General features: G+C 42.8%; 1 protein-coding gene and 2 long non-coding RNA genes across 7 annotated transcripts in view; 2 read left to right on the top strand and 1 right to left on the bottom strand.

Moving 5' to 3' along the window:
- The window catches only part of LOC111246777 (uncharacterized), a 123,093-nt gene that overhangs the window by 94,731 nt on the left and 12,594 nt on the right, over positions 1-15,768 (bottom strand). For all 3 annotated transcript variants that reach the window (XM_086982341.1, XM_086982344.1, XM_086982345.1), the window contains one exon: positions 7,218-7,295. In XM_086982341.1, the coding sequence (XP_086838467.1) occupies positions 7,218-7,294 (77 nt within the window). In that variant the 5' untranslated portion in view covers position 7,295. The remainder of the gene's footprint in view (positions 1-7,217; positions 7,296-15,768) is intronic.
- LOC147756957 (uncharacterized) lies at positions 1,180-7,856 on the top strand. Of its 3 annotated transcripts, none has more exons than XR_015322886.1 (3): positions 1,180-1,666; positions 5,874-6,022; positions 6,829-7,856. It is a non-coding gene; the product is annotated as an uncharacterized LOC147756957 (long non-coding RNA). The 3 variants fall into 3 exon arrangements; XR_015322884.1 differs by having other exon boundaries at positions 1,185-1,656; XR_015322885.1 differs by having other exon boundaries at positions 1,186-1,656; positions 6,836-7,856.
- Positions 8,676-13,806, top strand: LOC147756956 (uncharacterized). The gene is made up of 2 exons (XR_015324771.1): positions 8,676-13,004; positions 13,671-13,806. It is a non-coding gene; the product is annotated as an uncharacterized LOC147756956 (long non-coding RNA).

Raw genomic sequence — 15,768 nt, 5'->3', positions numbered from 1 at the left:
TCTGACACAGAGTCGAAACTTGTCGAAACTCGAGATATAGGCGAAAACGTTGTTCAAGCTTGTCTATCTGCGTGACCTTTTCTAATATCGTTTTATAATTTCTAAGACTATTTTTGAAAGTTTCTGATCCCGTACTTTCCTATTTGCGCTAAGCTGTATAGTCTGTAAGCTCGAAGCTCAGTTCCTGACATAGTGAGCCGATAATTGCCATCTCGGTGGATATCTAAAATTTGCCCAAGACATAATTAACAATGTCAGAATAGGTATTCACCAAAAGAAACTGGCTCTATTGAAATATTATATCAACCTTTGTGATTCCGGACATAAACAAAACGTGCAGCTACTCTAGGATCATACCGTAATTTTAAGTTTATTTGATAACGCGCTAGCCGTTAGCCTTAATGGCCTAATAAGCCTTTGGCCGATTGACATCGCCAGGGCCGTGCCAGGTACATCTACAGCTACAGGCCGTATATGCATCTACGGAACGGAGTTAAAGAATAACAGCATTAGACTGCACTCGTTAGTTTGAAAGGTTACTGCCGACAACGATGCAGCTGTTTGACAAGACGATAGCAGCCATCGACCGCCATAGCACCGAGAACTATGAGCGCAGATGAAAGCCAGTGCCCATTTTCTCGCACTAGATGAGCTTCTTGGTTTAACTCGCTATTTCCTTCTACGCGCAGCATGGTTGATGTACCGCTGTCAGCTGGTATCTCAGCTGTAGATGAATCGCTTGACAGTCCTTCTTTTCATTCAAAACATGGCCAATGCGATGCGACAACCATCAAGTTTCTACTGCCATATGACGACAGGGACTTAATTCGAAAATGAATGCCGCTGCAGGCCCCCAACTCGAAAACAGTTCGCTCGCCTAGATCGCGTAGCGCTTTACGAAACGTCGGTTTTTTTTGACGATGGCAGCAGCAGCAGCAGCCGCCGTCGTCGTCGCCGCCACGAGGCGGTCTGACACAGGAAAACCGAAAGTAGATGTGGAGTGAAACGTTGGAAAAGCGTCTGGAACCGATCAAAAAACGGCCTCTGTTATTCCGTTACACAGATTCTATACGAAGTAATATTGAACCGTCAGCCGGATTGGCTACTGCGGACGGTCGAACCGCCCGCCGCATAGGGCCCTCATGGCCCAGCCGGAACAACAGAAAAGAAGCACTCGCGACTTACGCCTATAGCCGGCCTATCGGTTTTCTAAGCGTTGCCTGATCGCTCTACTGCAAGACAACATCCCGTGAAGCGGTCGCCTGTGACCACCGTCACAATAACATCCGACTAACTGGTTGTGTTTTCGCTGTCTGTCTGTTTGTATCAAGACGATATTATTTTAGCCGGCGGCAAAACGACACGCGTACTGAAGTTGGCAGCCTCTTGCCGATAAGGCACCTCATTGCGTCGCATATCATAGCTGCAACGCATCGATGCTGCACAGAAAAGGTCTTCTTGGATACGTCCTTCCAGCAGGACAACGAAGTCGTTTTGGTCTCTTCGCCGCCGTCTTTCATCTAGAAAACACTTCTCGCTAGAAAAGAAAAAAGCTTTTGTGGGCCGTAAGCGAGCGGCAGCAGTGTCCCTAACGTCCCGCTTCATTCTACAGTTGCTTCCTGCTGTCGTTCTGTTTCTCAACGCCGGCAGAAACAGGCTAGTAAAGGTTTGGTTTGCTGATTTTTTTTTGTTTTTTTAATTTTATGAGGTCGTTGTCTCGAGCTCCGAACGACGTAGCTGAAAGGACGCTTCAACCCAAAGACTGAGAGGTAGAGCGAATAAGAAAAAGACGGACTTCTGTTAGCAGTTTGTGTGCCTTAAGTGGCGTGATATGTATATGAGGCCGTATCGCAGGCCTGTGTGTTACTGTCTCGCTGCTACTACAGCGGACAGTGCCGATCACGTGAGTAATGGTTAGACAATGATGGCATCGCTTGTTGTTGAAGAGCATACTTTCGATCGGTGATCCTCCCACCATCGTATCTGCTACCACAGGTGACTACTAGTGTAGCCGTTTACTCGTTAAGGTTAAGAACGGCAGCAGTCGAAAATATTAGGCAGATTACGATTGTTTTGAAATTGACCTCCTGCTGTCATCGGAGAATAAATGGCCTGGAGTAAGTTCTGTTTTTATTTGGGAAACGTAAATCGAAATGAAACTGAGACATTTGTCTCTGAGACATCGGCCCTTCAGCTGTTATCATGGAAATCCTATCTGTCTAGGTTATGCATGCAACAGAACGATGCGTCAGCTCAGGCTGCTATTTATGGCACGAGGATGTGTGATATGCACGCGCTGTAAGACACTGGGGTCCTAATATCGTTAGATAATCTACACGTAACTTTCTATCTCGATCAAATGATTCTTAGGTAAGCATATATGTATGTGTGATTATACATGAAATTGTTGAAATGGTAAGATATGCTTCTTATCATTAACATGATATATTGGCCAGGGTCGTCAGATCGCTTCAGACTAGCTTTAGCAGTTCTTTAGTAATGCAGTAGATTAGCAAGGTCTCTCCACAACGATCGACAGTGATTCTAACTATAACAATAACATGAACGTCTAAATGTCTATTTATGTTTAGGAAATATGGGAACAGGAATGATCTGCTAAAGGCTTATTATCTGTTGTGCTTCCCTCATCACTCGGACACTTTGTCCATTTGGGAAGATAGGATACTTTATGAGGATCGAAATGTTCCAGTATCTTAAATTATGTATTTCATATCACTTCCAACATAATAGTTGCGTACCGGAACAAAGGGTACCTTAGAGCTGCGCAGTCCCCTCAAATGAGATGCTACGTTTAACGAACGGACCGGCTAACAAAGCCAAACAATACGGCAGTGTGTAGATAATATTACTATGCTTGAAATGGTGTGGTAGCAGGACGTTGAAAACATCGGAAACGCCAGTTTTCGTTGCGGCATACGTTGCGGATACGTGAGCTGTAGAGCTTTTCTAATTAGAATTTGATGTAAAAGAAGTCTTGTAGATTCTGCGAAGCTTATAAAATCTATTAGTATTCTATATTTTTCAAAATTGAGAGAACGATTGTTATATATATATATATATATATATATATATATATATATACATATACGTTAAGGGAACCCGTATTTGAGCACATGTGATCATGCAATTCGTCAGGTGGGAAGACCTCAATGGCATTGATACATTGTCCTTGCAATGTGTGGACTATCTAAATCGATATGTTTATGGAATCCACAAAGAGCATTCATATGATGATGGATTGCTACATAACGTGTTGGAATCGTACGAGAGTATCAATTTTTAGAGCTACTGATTGCTAGACCTGCACCGGTCTTGAGTCACATCTAGCTGTTGGTATGTAGTGTTTGATATAAAGGCCATGAGCCTATTTCTTGACGGGGACGTTACCGTTACGTTGCGTAACCTAAGCGCGGTGAAAATACAAACATTGCTCAATCAATAAAGGTACCAACTGCTAGATATCAAATGTTTGTTCGGTTAACTAAGCGCCGAAAGAAGCTCCTTATTGTAGAAGATGAATTATAATGACATAATAATTATTACGCCTTTTACTTAAGAGCTTGATTGCAATGGTGCATATATGTGTAAAACAAGCGTGCTATATTTTAAAGTGCTTTCAATATAGACTAGTAATACACGACTTGTGAGTAATGGGTTGCTGTAAAATGCTGTTGTAAGATCTAGTAACCGTCTGGAGCATGTCCTCAAATTTAGAGAGATGCCTGTTGATACGTTCGAGAGTCTGTGTATCAATGATGCCAGATCGAAAGAGAGTTGCTACAAATCTGACAAATGTTTGTCATTTAAAACACAGCGCGTTCTATGTATACACACCTAAGCCTTTTAGTGTCTTCTTCACCAAAGCAACTTGAAGGTCACGCAGATCCTACATAGGGTTGGAATGAATGAGCATAAGATCTAGTGCTGCGCGGACGGTCACATCTTTTGCCTAGTTTAAAGTAACGGTCATAGAACTTCTTTGATGGTCGCTAGTCATTGCTATTTGTTGTTTATGTCCGCCAATGGAAAATACATGATTAAGATTTCCCGCTTCAAAGTGTCCAACGGCACATTTTTCAACCGATAATCTTAAATTTGCTAAATTGAATCCGTTGGTGTCTAGGGTATCTACAACCAGAATCCGCTATCGTGTGTGATTTTTGCACAGATATTTTTACTTCAGCAGCGCAAATTTTTACAAACACTGATATCTACATTATTCTATATATTATTTATATATAAATACATATCGTAAGTCTCAGAACTGTCTTGAAGGCGACCCGACGAGGATTTCATTGGCTCATTCATGAAAAATGTTGAAGGTTAAGCCTAGCGTACTTTTTTGGCGCGTATTTCAGCACGATTTTCTGAGAAATCAATTTTTTGGCTGAATTATCTATTGGCATTAAAGCAAAGACTCGAAGTAGCTTGCGTTAACTTTAAAACTGATAAGAAGGTAGCACAGGTCTTTAAAGATATTGAGTATTCCCGAGACCGCTTCTGAAATCGAATTCACCGAAGAGGGTTCAAGGATTGAGATCAACAGATTCAGCACATTCTGATGTTACTCCATGTATCTGTTTGAACTCGAAGGTCGATGATTATTCGATTAGATAAGAGCGGCCCGTTGCTTCAAGACTACTGCCACATGGCCGAAGCAACTTTTGGTTTCCTTAATAAAGACAGACATGGACTCTCGTTCACAAAACTCCTTTTTGCTATTTCAAAGTTCCAATAGCGACAGATGCTTTTAACTAAGCAGGCCTTACCTTTTGGAAATGCCCGTAATATGTGTTAAAAAAAAATTATCTATTATTTGCCCTATTGGTACCGGTTATCTTTAATCAATTTAGCTCAATGGATATTAAAAACGAGGAACTTACAGACTATCCCCTCACACGCATGCCCTTACACGCTTGATCGCTTTTTTCATGAATTTAAACTGGTAACAATAAAATAAATGTTGGCGCTCCTTGGTCCTATTGAAAGAAACGCTTTGTTCACTGAGTTCTATCACCTCTTCAATGACTGACCTCAGGTCTTAAAACCCCCTTGTGTATTGTGCGCTGCGAACGAATAGAGAACCATCGAGCGATCTTTGACCTCGCGTGTCTATCTCTCTATCGTGATAGCATGCAGCTCCGATGACGGCCAGAAACAGCAGCGACGGTAGCAGCAAAATGTTTCGCAGCAGACCTCCGCGGCCGCAGCAGTCGCGCAAGTAATAGCAGAAGATGTAAGAGCAGCGTACACTTTTGACTTTGGTGCCCCGATCACAGCAGATAATACATAAATCCTCTTCACTCGCGTAATTTTTTTTGCTCGCTCCTTCAGTCTGATATATTCTAACTACGACGCTGTTATCGGGTTAGTTGTGCCGGCTTCCAACCTGCTTGCGTTACCTCTTCGTCTGGGTCCCCCCGTATCTCTATGTAAAAACGACGATCGTTCCTTCCATGCTGAGATGGTCCTTCTGCTGTTTCGTTCGTCGTCACTGTTGCCGTTCCTGGCACACAGTCGTCTAGGTGCGAGCACAAGCATCGTGGTGATCGCTATCTACTGCAATTCGTACCTGTCCTGCCCACTTGTAAAACAACAGGAATGACGTTGTTCTATGTTGCGTGTATATGATGTATACATGCATGTGTGTATGGCTCTTTATGAGTGGGAAGCTAATGCGCCTGTCAGTCAGTCTACGGGGCGACGTAATGCGTTCGTGGTCGCTCACTGTTTTTGGCCGACGATTGCCTGCCAGTGAACAACTAGAGAAATTTCAACGCAACATAAAACGTTGATGACTGCCTATCAAACTATTGACGGCGTCCGCTTCGTTGCTTCGCCGCTTCTTTCAGTTGTTAGTTCTCCGATCGACCAAATCCCAAGTTCAATCGACCAAGTTGTCTCATAAGCGTGGAGACGCCCAGGACTGTACAGTATACAACTTGGTGGTTGCGGTCCAACCAGCCATGGGGCATCACCGGGAACAAAGACAACGAATCAGGTAGGCACCTATTACTGTTGAAAGATTACGACCATCGCTGAAGTGGGGGATGAGAAGCTTCGAAGTACTATATGTAGGTGGTAGGTGAAAGCATTTTTCTAGAGCTCGATCTGCTTTGGCTCAGCGACACATGCAGGACTCAACTGCTACTACATTGTAAGCATGTGTAAAAAACCTAATACTTTTAATGGTGCCAAGAGATAACATTGGCTATATGGCCGACACTGGTTTCTTGTCAAGCTGTTATATCTAGTTAGATCCAAGTAGAAATTTTTCACGACAATTTCCTGTTAACAGAGTTGTATTAGCACAGGCTATGTTCATCTGACACGTTACGGTATAGAATTTTGTACGATACCGATAACGAGAAATTTAAGCAGCATTGTTACCTGAACAGGAAGAAAGAACAGCTGAACCGATCAACTACGTCAGCACACGGTTTCACAAGTGATATTTTTGTAACCGAATAGAAGAGACCGCAACGTATAACCGTTCTGAATATTTCAACTCAACTATACTACCCTCCTGTCTTCATCGTTGCTCTTCTCTCGACTTTTTCTCTTGACCGCTTAACAACCAACCAACTGCATAGACTAGCCGTTGAGTCTTCAGAACGCTCCATAACGTCATGGCGAATTTCAGCCTGCTTGTTGCTGTTATACGGCTATCTCTATTGTTTAGGCGGCGGGTCTGAGTCGCTAGCTAGGTAGGAAAGTGGGTACGGCCTAGATTTTGGCCAAGATGGCTGGGGTCGTGCGTAAAGCAATAGGGCTATGTTCATGCTTAAAGAATCTTTCCATCTGGAGCTTTCAGTGGCAGCAGTCGATTAGAACCACCAGTGCTGATGATGATGACCTCTTCGACGAGCGATAGGACCGCCAGGCTTCTCTGCTGAGCTCGCCTGCTACGCATAAGGAGCAGTAGATTGGCCTTTCAAAGAAGCATCGATCTCGTCGCCTTTCGTCAGATCTTAGCCAATACAATGAAGCGAGAATGCATCTACAAAATACATCAAGTACGAGCACATGTATCATACATATATCAAAAAGAAGCGAACGGATCGTATACTTGCGCTAGAAATGAATAATGCTTCGTGGCACGCTGTTTGCTGACTATATCATCTATTGCCACCACTTCAACGGTTCCGATGGAGTTACTATGCCTAGGTCTCGCTATGCGAGATTGGGAGATTTACCTCTTCTTCCGGTAGCATTTGTGTTCCTCTCTAAGGTCGATGGGAAGAACTGCGCCAACCTTAACGCCGTCGAACATCCTACAAAGAAGAACGTTGGCAAGCGGCTTAATCTATGAGTTTGTGGCGTATCTATATCTACTTACAAGCATACTTAATGGAGTTGATTATAGGTCATACGAATACAATGCAGTGACTAAATTACATAATTGTTAGTAGCTATTAGGAGAACTGAAACCGAAATTAATTACTATACCGGAAAATTCGTGCCCTAAATCTTTGAATGTGAGATAGTTTAAGGTAATCTCACTTACGTCCAAGGTACCTCAGTAAGTTCTAGTTAGTATCAGTTAAATGGCCAATTAAATAGCATCTAACTCTAGCCTATACGAATGATTGCTGGCAATGGCCATTTATCGCATCAGGCATGTTTCTACGACATCGCTTTCGAGATAGCTTTCGGGATAACACTAACGAAGTAGCTATCGCAGAAGAGAAAAGGACGTCACAACTACGTCCAAAGATTTCGTCGGTTTTTCTGAATTTTAAAATTTACACTTAGGTGCGGCTCCAACAGTGATAATAACAACAATAATAAAAGTAACAGCTTTTCTGTAATGACGGTTCGCCCTCTTCTGCTTATTCGTCTTTTTTTTTTGCGTCTCAAGTTCTGTCAAGTTTTCGTCATCTTCCATTGCTCCTCTTAAGTGTGCAACGCAACGAACAAAATCGGTTTCCATTTTTGCCTCCCTTGTCAAATTAGTTCTCGTTACTCACCTTTGATTTACCTTCCTATGCTGCCGTATTATACACACCTCTCATAGGCGGTCCGACACATCCACATCTTTACGAAAGAAAAAGACGCTTTTGATTCTGATTTGTACCCGTTTACATGTGGAACGCCATGCGGCATGTTAGCGGCATAGTATTTTCCTTTTCTTTTATTATTCTTTAGATAGGAGGCTCTGCGCACGCTTTTTACGTTGCGTCAAGCAGAGCGTTCTTGAACGTTTTGTCTGCATTTTCTGCACCCCATAAAACTATAACTTGTTCAATAGCCTTTGTCATTATAAACGCTGCTATAACTACAATTCAGTTGTTTTGTTGCCGCGGTACACAGTGGGTTTGTATCGAGCTGACTGGCCAGTGGTTGTACACCGGAGTATCTTAGTGCTCTATGGGGCGCATCAGCATCCTCAAAGAGGGAAGCGTCTTACACAGGCTTTTGGTGGCGGGCCTATGGTGACATGACGTAAGGCCAAGCCTATTGGAAAAATCAGAGAAGCGAGCCAACTTCAACCTTTACCTCGATTCTACTCTATATTCATCATATGCCTGCATATATATAGATACTCATCTAGCAATATCATCGTCATCTTCGTTTCATAGCAACTTGGCAGTAGAAGCCCTAGACATTAATTGCCAAGCATGGCACCTTTCTCTCCCCTTTATTCTAGTTATCGACCGAGACGATCGAAGGGCAGGTAGGGGATGGCTTTGGGGCAAGTAGAAGAAAAAGACGAGGAACAACTGGGTAGTAACTTTAAGCTGCTTCGTTTGTTTGCCTCTGGGCCTCTTCGTTGAAAGACTGCTTGGCTCCTATCCATGCCGTACGGACCTACCTATATGCCTATTTACTCAGTCAAGTAAACCATATAATATCCGCCGCCGTCATCATCGTCGTCGTCGTCGTCGTCGTCACTTCAGCATCAAGAACGAGAACGCCTTGGTTCTTAGCCTTGTTGGATTACTGGGGAACAACGAAGCCTATCGACCTAACTCAGGTTGCGCGAGAAAAGCCTAAAGAAGCCAACTAGATCGGAAGTCAGGCAGCAAACTTGAGTCGTCGCTATGTCGAAGACAAAGAGTTATAATCAAGAAGAAAGAGGTATGTTCACATATATATGCACACACACACACACACACTCATATAGGCGCATACAACAGGTATAGACCGTGCCCAGCATACTGCAAAGGATCCCTTAGCAAGTCCGAAGCCGTCAGCAGTGGCGGCGGGTTCAGGCCTGCAACGGCTACAGCGGCAGTACAGAAGGCAACATAATATGTCCTACGGGTCAAATCCTGTCTTCCTGGTAAATCACCTAAATAAGCGCTGGCTTCGCCGTCCTTCTGCTCAACTATCCGCTCCTTTTTTTCTTTAGATATTTTCAATGGGTACTAAGCGACCGGCTGAACAATCTATAATATTCTATATATACGCCTTGTTGTAGATAGGTAATCACGTAGCGTATGTTTGATCAGGCGATTTTAAGTATCTAATCGGCTATATGAAAGGGGCGACGACGACGCAGAAGACAAACTATAGAACCTGAGCAGCGGAAACACGGGCGAATGTTCGAGCAGAAAGTCAACGAGAGACGAAAATTAAATGAACTAGAAAAAAAACAACAAAAGTAAAAGGCAGCCGTGAGTTACGATGATTTAAAAGTCATAATCATGAGAATAACAGCACTAATAGTGACAATTATCTGCGATAATGACACGTATCATCGCTGAGTGAAACGGCAAGATGGGGTCGCTCATGTCATGTCGTGTAACATATGTTTACTCAGATGTAGACGATTGTTCCCGCGCAGCGCTGCTGATGGCCTTATTGATGTTGCAAACATCTAAAATGAGGAAATCATGCGGCTGGATTTCAAAGCGGTCTTCGAAATGGTGGCGTCTGCAGATTTGTGTACATACTTGCTCAGATATTTATTGCTTGGTGGAGTTTGACGCCACATACGTTCTGCTAAATTACGTTATACGTTAGCGGCGCGAAGGTAATACCCATCCCGTGAACAAAAGTACATCGTCTATATGCAAGCGAAGCGTGCGTTTTAAGCACTGTGTAATACTTGTAACCCTAACAAATGGCTTCGAGTACAGAATTTAGTCAATTTAAATGTACAGATATTTTTCTGCCGCATGGGCAGAGATCATGTGTGCATAAATACTAAGGGACATTAATATGTAGCAAGTTTCGTATAATTTATTCAGAAGCGTATGTCATTTCTAACGTGAGTCCTATATATAGTGAAGTAGTCAAAGAAAAAGCAGATATACACACTAAACCCGATTGCGCTTTTTGGCACAGGCTAGAACCTTTGAAAAGAGTAAAATTGGAGCAACTGCGTAGTCCACGGATTAAAACCGGAGCTGTACCCATAGAAATACGTTCGTACGAATTGGCAAAAATGGAGTTCTACTTAGTAATTGGGTTTGAATATTTCTAGGACCACGACCGCAGCCTGAGCAGAGTTGAGCCAGTTCAGCAATAGATTACTAGCCGCTGTTTTAAGCTTTCGCCCAAAATAATATATGTACAAGTGCGTAAATCTGAAAAGCCGTTCATGATTTGGACATAATTGTATGAGTTTTCCTTGTGAGAATATGTAAACAAGTCTAACGCTACGCTAACAACAAGTTAGCGCAACTTGTTACATATCGTGAGATCTTAATATAATAATATAACTTAGTAAACTTTATCGAAAACGAATTAATAACATTATCACACATTAAACATACGAACGACGCGTATCCATGTGCAAATGTTGCACAGTAAAGAAAAACAATGCATCCATTCGAAGTTTTACGCTGAATACAGACTCGGTTGACTACTGGCAATAACATCCAAGACAGATCCAATATAAAAAAAAGTTTACCTTAAGCCACATTCATAGACGATGTGACGACTAAACAGACATATATAAACGAGTCTTAGCAATAAAATAGGTTGACTTTTCTGTCACAATGTTATACACGCTTTACAGCTAAATGTTTATGAAGTTACCTTAGCCAAATACGAAATATCGCAGGGAACAATTGTCAATCGGCGATTACATAAAATGAATGCCGTATTGATACGCTGAGATGGAGCAGGTGTTTCATTGTTCTACAAGAGTTCCTCGTTGGTCCAGTTCGCGCACGACCGAACCGGAGCAGTGGCATTCAGTAAATCATCGCAGAAATTTTCAGAATCGCTTACAGGCCCAAATGCGAGACATTGCTTCATCCCGATTGCTGCATGTAGCATGCTTTATCTCGTGACACAACTTCAAACCTCATTTATTAGTGGCTGCATTTGTATGTCTTGGTGTATGTTGTACCGCTGTGTGAATGCTATCAAGGACAGTCACTTGGTCGTATATAATAGCAGCGAGCAGTGTCGACTTTTGGTGATCTGCCGGTCTGTCAACGTTTGTCAGCGATCGAAGGCTGCTCGCCCTGGCTGTAACGCAAGTGTTTAGGTGACAGGATATGGGAACCACGACACCTCGCTAGTTCGGCCCCTCCTTTCCAAAGATTCCTGAGCGCAGGCAGAAAAACTTTTTAAGACGTTTTACCGTTGGAAAGGATTTATACGTAGGCAAATCATAGACGACTTTAACGGGACTTCGGGACAATCGGATAATTAGAAGTTGTTTCGGTTCACAGCTGAGTTTGCGGCTGTGGAGCTGCTTTTTGCTGGTTGGCCAAAGACTCGAAAAAAACAAGCTGTTACAAAGCAACCGATACAAATATGTAATCCGCAAAAAATATGGTACTTCTCAAATGCTGCTACCGCCTTTACCGTCCAGTATTGTCGAAGTCCACTCCACGGTCGAAAATGACAAGCATATGTGTCTTAGTATACATATATGTTGGTGGCGCTCAGCTCGTTAGAGGCTGTGGGTACAAAGCTTTAGGAGGGGATCGGAACGTTCATGGCCTGCACGAGAAAGATGTACTTTGTGCTAAAGAAACATGTAATAGATGATACACCTTCCCTAGGTAATCTGTTTAATAATGTTATAATGAGTAATGATCAAGTTGTATAGTGCCGTCTGCAAGAGCATCTATCTGTTGGGAATCCGATTTCCCACCAGCTTAAGTTATAACGCCTCGTAGAGCCAATTGTCCTGACTTCATTGCTGTCAAGTGTCATAAGTGCAACAAATGGAAATATTATATTATTCTTTGATATAACTTGTTGTTTATATTAAGGCAAGCTTATTGACAAGAGCAGTCGATACTGGCGTCGCGTTATTTTGCACAAATTTTAATAACACAACTTTGACTCAAGTCTGTCGTTCTTGCATTTTTACGGTCCGGTCAGAAACGTTGATATGCCAGCCATTACGCCATACTGTAACAAAAAAACAAACGACGGTTTACAATATGCTTGAAGGTTACCGAATCGTATAGCCGTAGCGGTAATAAATAAAAACAGTATCTGTTTTACATGCATGGAGAATATCACGTGCGTTGTTTCTAGTAGCTGCTTGCACGTATGCATGGGCGTTCCGCAAAACACAACTGATTGGTAGAGCGCAGCGAGCTGCCCACCCGAAGATCAGAGATGCTCAAGCTTTACGAAGGTAAGTAGTTATTAGGCAGTCTGTCTCTCTCGAATATATCAGGACGCATGAGACTTAGATCATAGGTTCGAACAGGCCACCAAGCCGGTGTTGTGACGCGGTGCAGGCCCTACAGCACAGATATGACAGTATAATCTCTACCGATGCTCGGTGATAGCCGTGGTCTTCGTCACCGACACAACGTTTGATGATTCAAGCCATCGCCTATAGTGAATCGCTCGGGGGCGCGTGACGCCGCCGTTGCTTCAGTGAGTGTGCCGCATAGAGGGATGGACTTGGCTACCCGTGAAGTGAAACACTGGCCAGTCCCAAAACCGGAGCGTTCAGGGCCAAAGGCCAGCAGCTTAACTGTGGGCTCCTGCAGCGCGTGGCATGACCGAGGTCTGCTTGGGTCTGCTGGCTACGCCGGTCCAAACTTGGCTACGAGGTATGTCACTGCGTTTCAAACAACCCCTCGATTATGCTCACATATGCACGGACAATATAGTGGAAAGGTAGTATGCTGGGCACAAACAGAAAAGGGACTTTGAAAGTCTGAATGCATTTCAGAGCTTGGCAACAAACACGACGGAATGCACAATCAGATCAACGAGCATGATTAACTATCAAGTTATTTTTCGGCAATTATTCATAGGGAAAAGTATAATACAACAAAATTATAGCATTTGTCAGTGTCCTGTTTTCCACTACAGATAATAATTGTACATTTTATAGTAGTTCAACTATAGTTTGTTCTGCCATTGTTTTCTATCGTGACTTTTATGAATGAAAAAAAGAGCAAAGATGTGAATCTCAAACGGCCGATAATCGTATAGAGTAATTTGTTGCAGTTGTGTCTATGTTTTTTTTTTTTATAATTAACTTGCCATTTAAATTAACAAAATATGGATTGAGTCGGTGCGAGACTAGCTTTGTTTACCAGCGCACTTGAAGTTCTACTAACTTTTGCAAGACATTAAACCTTTTTCTACTGAAACATTTTCTATGGCTGCTAGCGATCTTCGTTCATTGTTTAGATAGAGCCCAGAGTGACTAGTGGGTGAAAGGCGGAAGCATCCATAGATGGAATTGTTTACCGACGCGTGTTTTCCAGGTGGTCGAAGATGTTCTACTGAGTCCATGATGTGGTAATCGTTGTGCAACCCGGGTCCTCGCTAGCGCACTTAGTCAAACCCACTTGTCTTGTTTTAGTTTAGTAAATAAAAAAGTATTTTATACCTATGTGCAACCAAAGGGTAATATAGTGGTTTTTTGAAAAATCATTTTATAGGACTCTGCATTTGGGGCTTGGAAAATAGATTAGCTGCTATGGGAAAACAACAGACGTGCAATAATGTATGGGGTTATTGCGACCATGTTTTAACACGAGGGTATAGTTATTGAAGTTGATAATGGAATGACAGCGACCTAATCGAAGGTGGCACATGGACATAAATATGAAGACAAAGACCAGTATTTAGCGCATATTGAAGACTGCATAGCAAATTGTCCAGTCGAACTTGTTCTCAAAATACCCACAGTATCGAAACGGATTAATAGCAATAGGACGATGGGTTCTTCTAATAATAACAATTGTCATCATTACCAAGTGAATATACACGCAAGCCGCTGTCATTTTTAGGTACTGGGTTAAAATGGGAGAAATCAATAGCCGATATATATAATATATCTAGGTGAGCTTACGATGGGGTTCGATTACAGCAAGATCGTAAAATGGACATCTGGATCAAATCGTTGCGGAGATAGTAAATTGGGTTATAGCTACTTTAGAACTATGAAAAGTCACCTGTCGTTAACTTTACTGCTGTTTCTAACAAAATACCTTATTCGACTTGGTTTACACAACCCCGGTCGTGGTGCCAGGATACAATACACATTGCTGTGATCTTTTTTTTGATTCAGTGTCAATGCTTACAGAATAATTGACCAATCGACACTTTAACACCTATGGTTATGATATCCACAATCGAAGAAAGGTGTTTATTGACGAAACGAGTTTCTTATCCTTATTGAGTTCTATTCTCTATGTGTGACGTATATTGACTTCGGCGGCGGGATCGAGACCATGGAAAACAACGGTACTCAATTGAAGTAATATAATGATACAACACCGATAAAGATAAAAGTCATTAACACCACTGGTGGCGCACCATGCACAAGTAGGCTTCATCATGAATCCGGGAGGAGCGTCCAAATGTAGGGCTCTGACGAAACAGATACATGCATATATAGACTTGCACACGTACACGTATGTATCTATGTACGTATATATATATATATATATATATATAAGGTTCTAGCTTATGCCTGAGAGTTAATGCACGTACCCTTTTCGAAATCCAGCTATTCCGCATCCCCTCGCTCGTACATAGGTATAAACATAAAAACCGACTCAGCTACTACTTCGCTTCAGTTCTACGGGTTCGCTCTGCCTCTTAGACTCTGTCAATGAGGAAATACGGGGTGCAGGACTAAGAGGCAAAGTAGATTAACTCTCTAAATATACAAGACTAAGCGACTAAGTCTATGAGAGAGTTGCTCATGCTAGTAACACGGGTTACGAATGAACGAACGATCGATATTCGCCTTAATGCCAATCCAGCTGACTTAGAAGCCAAGCGTTCGTTCACAAGATTGTTTTGTTGGTTCTCCATGTTCAGCTTGTTGTATTATAGACCACGGCAACCCAGTAGGTCCTATATGCAAGCATACCGGCAGTACATGAGTGACCGACGTAAACAGAGTCGGACGAAGCAATAAGCGAAGCAGAAGAGAATGTTCGTTCGAGGATTGATGCCATCGCTTGGCTCTATGCGACTCTTGCAGCTGCCACTGCCGTCACCCGTAGCATGAAAGCGGCTACGGTACCTGTGAGCGAGCACGTAGAGCTGTGGCAGTGTTGTTAGCAGTACGGGCATAGCTAGTGTTGGCCCAAGTTAGCGAATGTTGTCAAACGTAGTCATGGTATAGGCCATGACCGAAGGCAGGCCTCGCTGGCGGTCGCGGCGGCAGCAACACGGCCGCGCCGCACTTGACGCAAAGTTTGTGTTTCTAGGCTGCACTAGTCTGCGAACGTGAGGACTTATATGTGTGGAGAGTTGCTGGGTCGTCAGGTCTCTCTTGACGAAGAATGAACTGCTGGGGCTTTGAGCTCGCCCAGTTTGGCAGTACGATGTCTACGTTTGTTACTA

This window comes from Varroa destructor, unplaced genomic scaffold (genome assembly GCF_002443255.2).
Source record: "Varroa destructor unplaced genomic scaffold, Vdes_3.0 BEIS01000003.1, whole genome shotgun sequence".
In the NCBI taxonomy this organism is placed as follows: domain Eukaryota; kingdom Metazoa; phylum Arthropoda; class Arachnida; order Mesostigmata; family Varroidae; genus Varroa; species Varroa destructor.
Note: the sequence above shows the minus strand (reverse complement) of the source record. Positions and strands in the feature narration are given on the sequence as shown.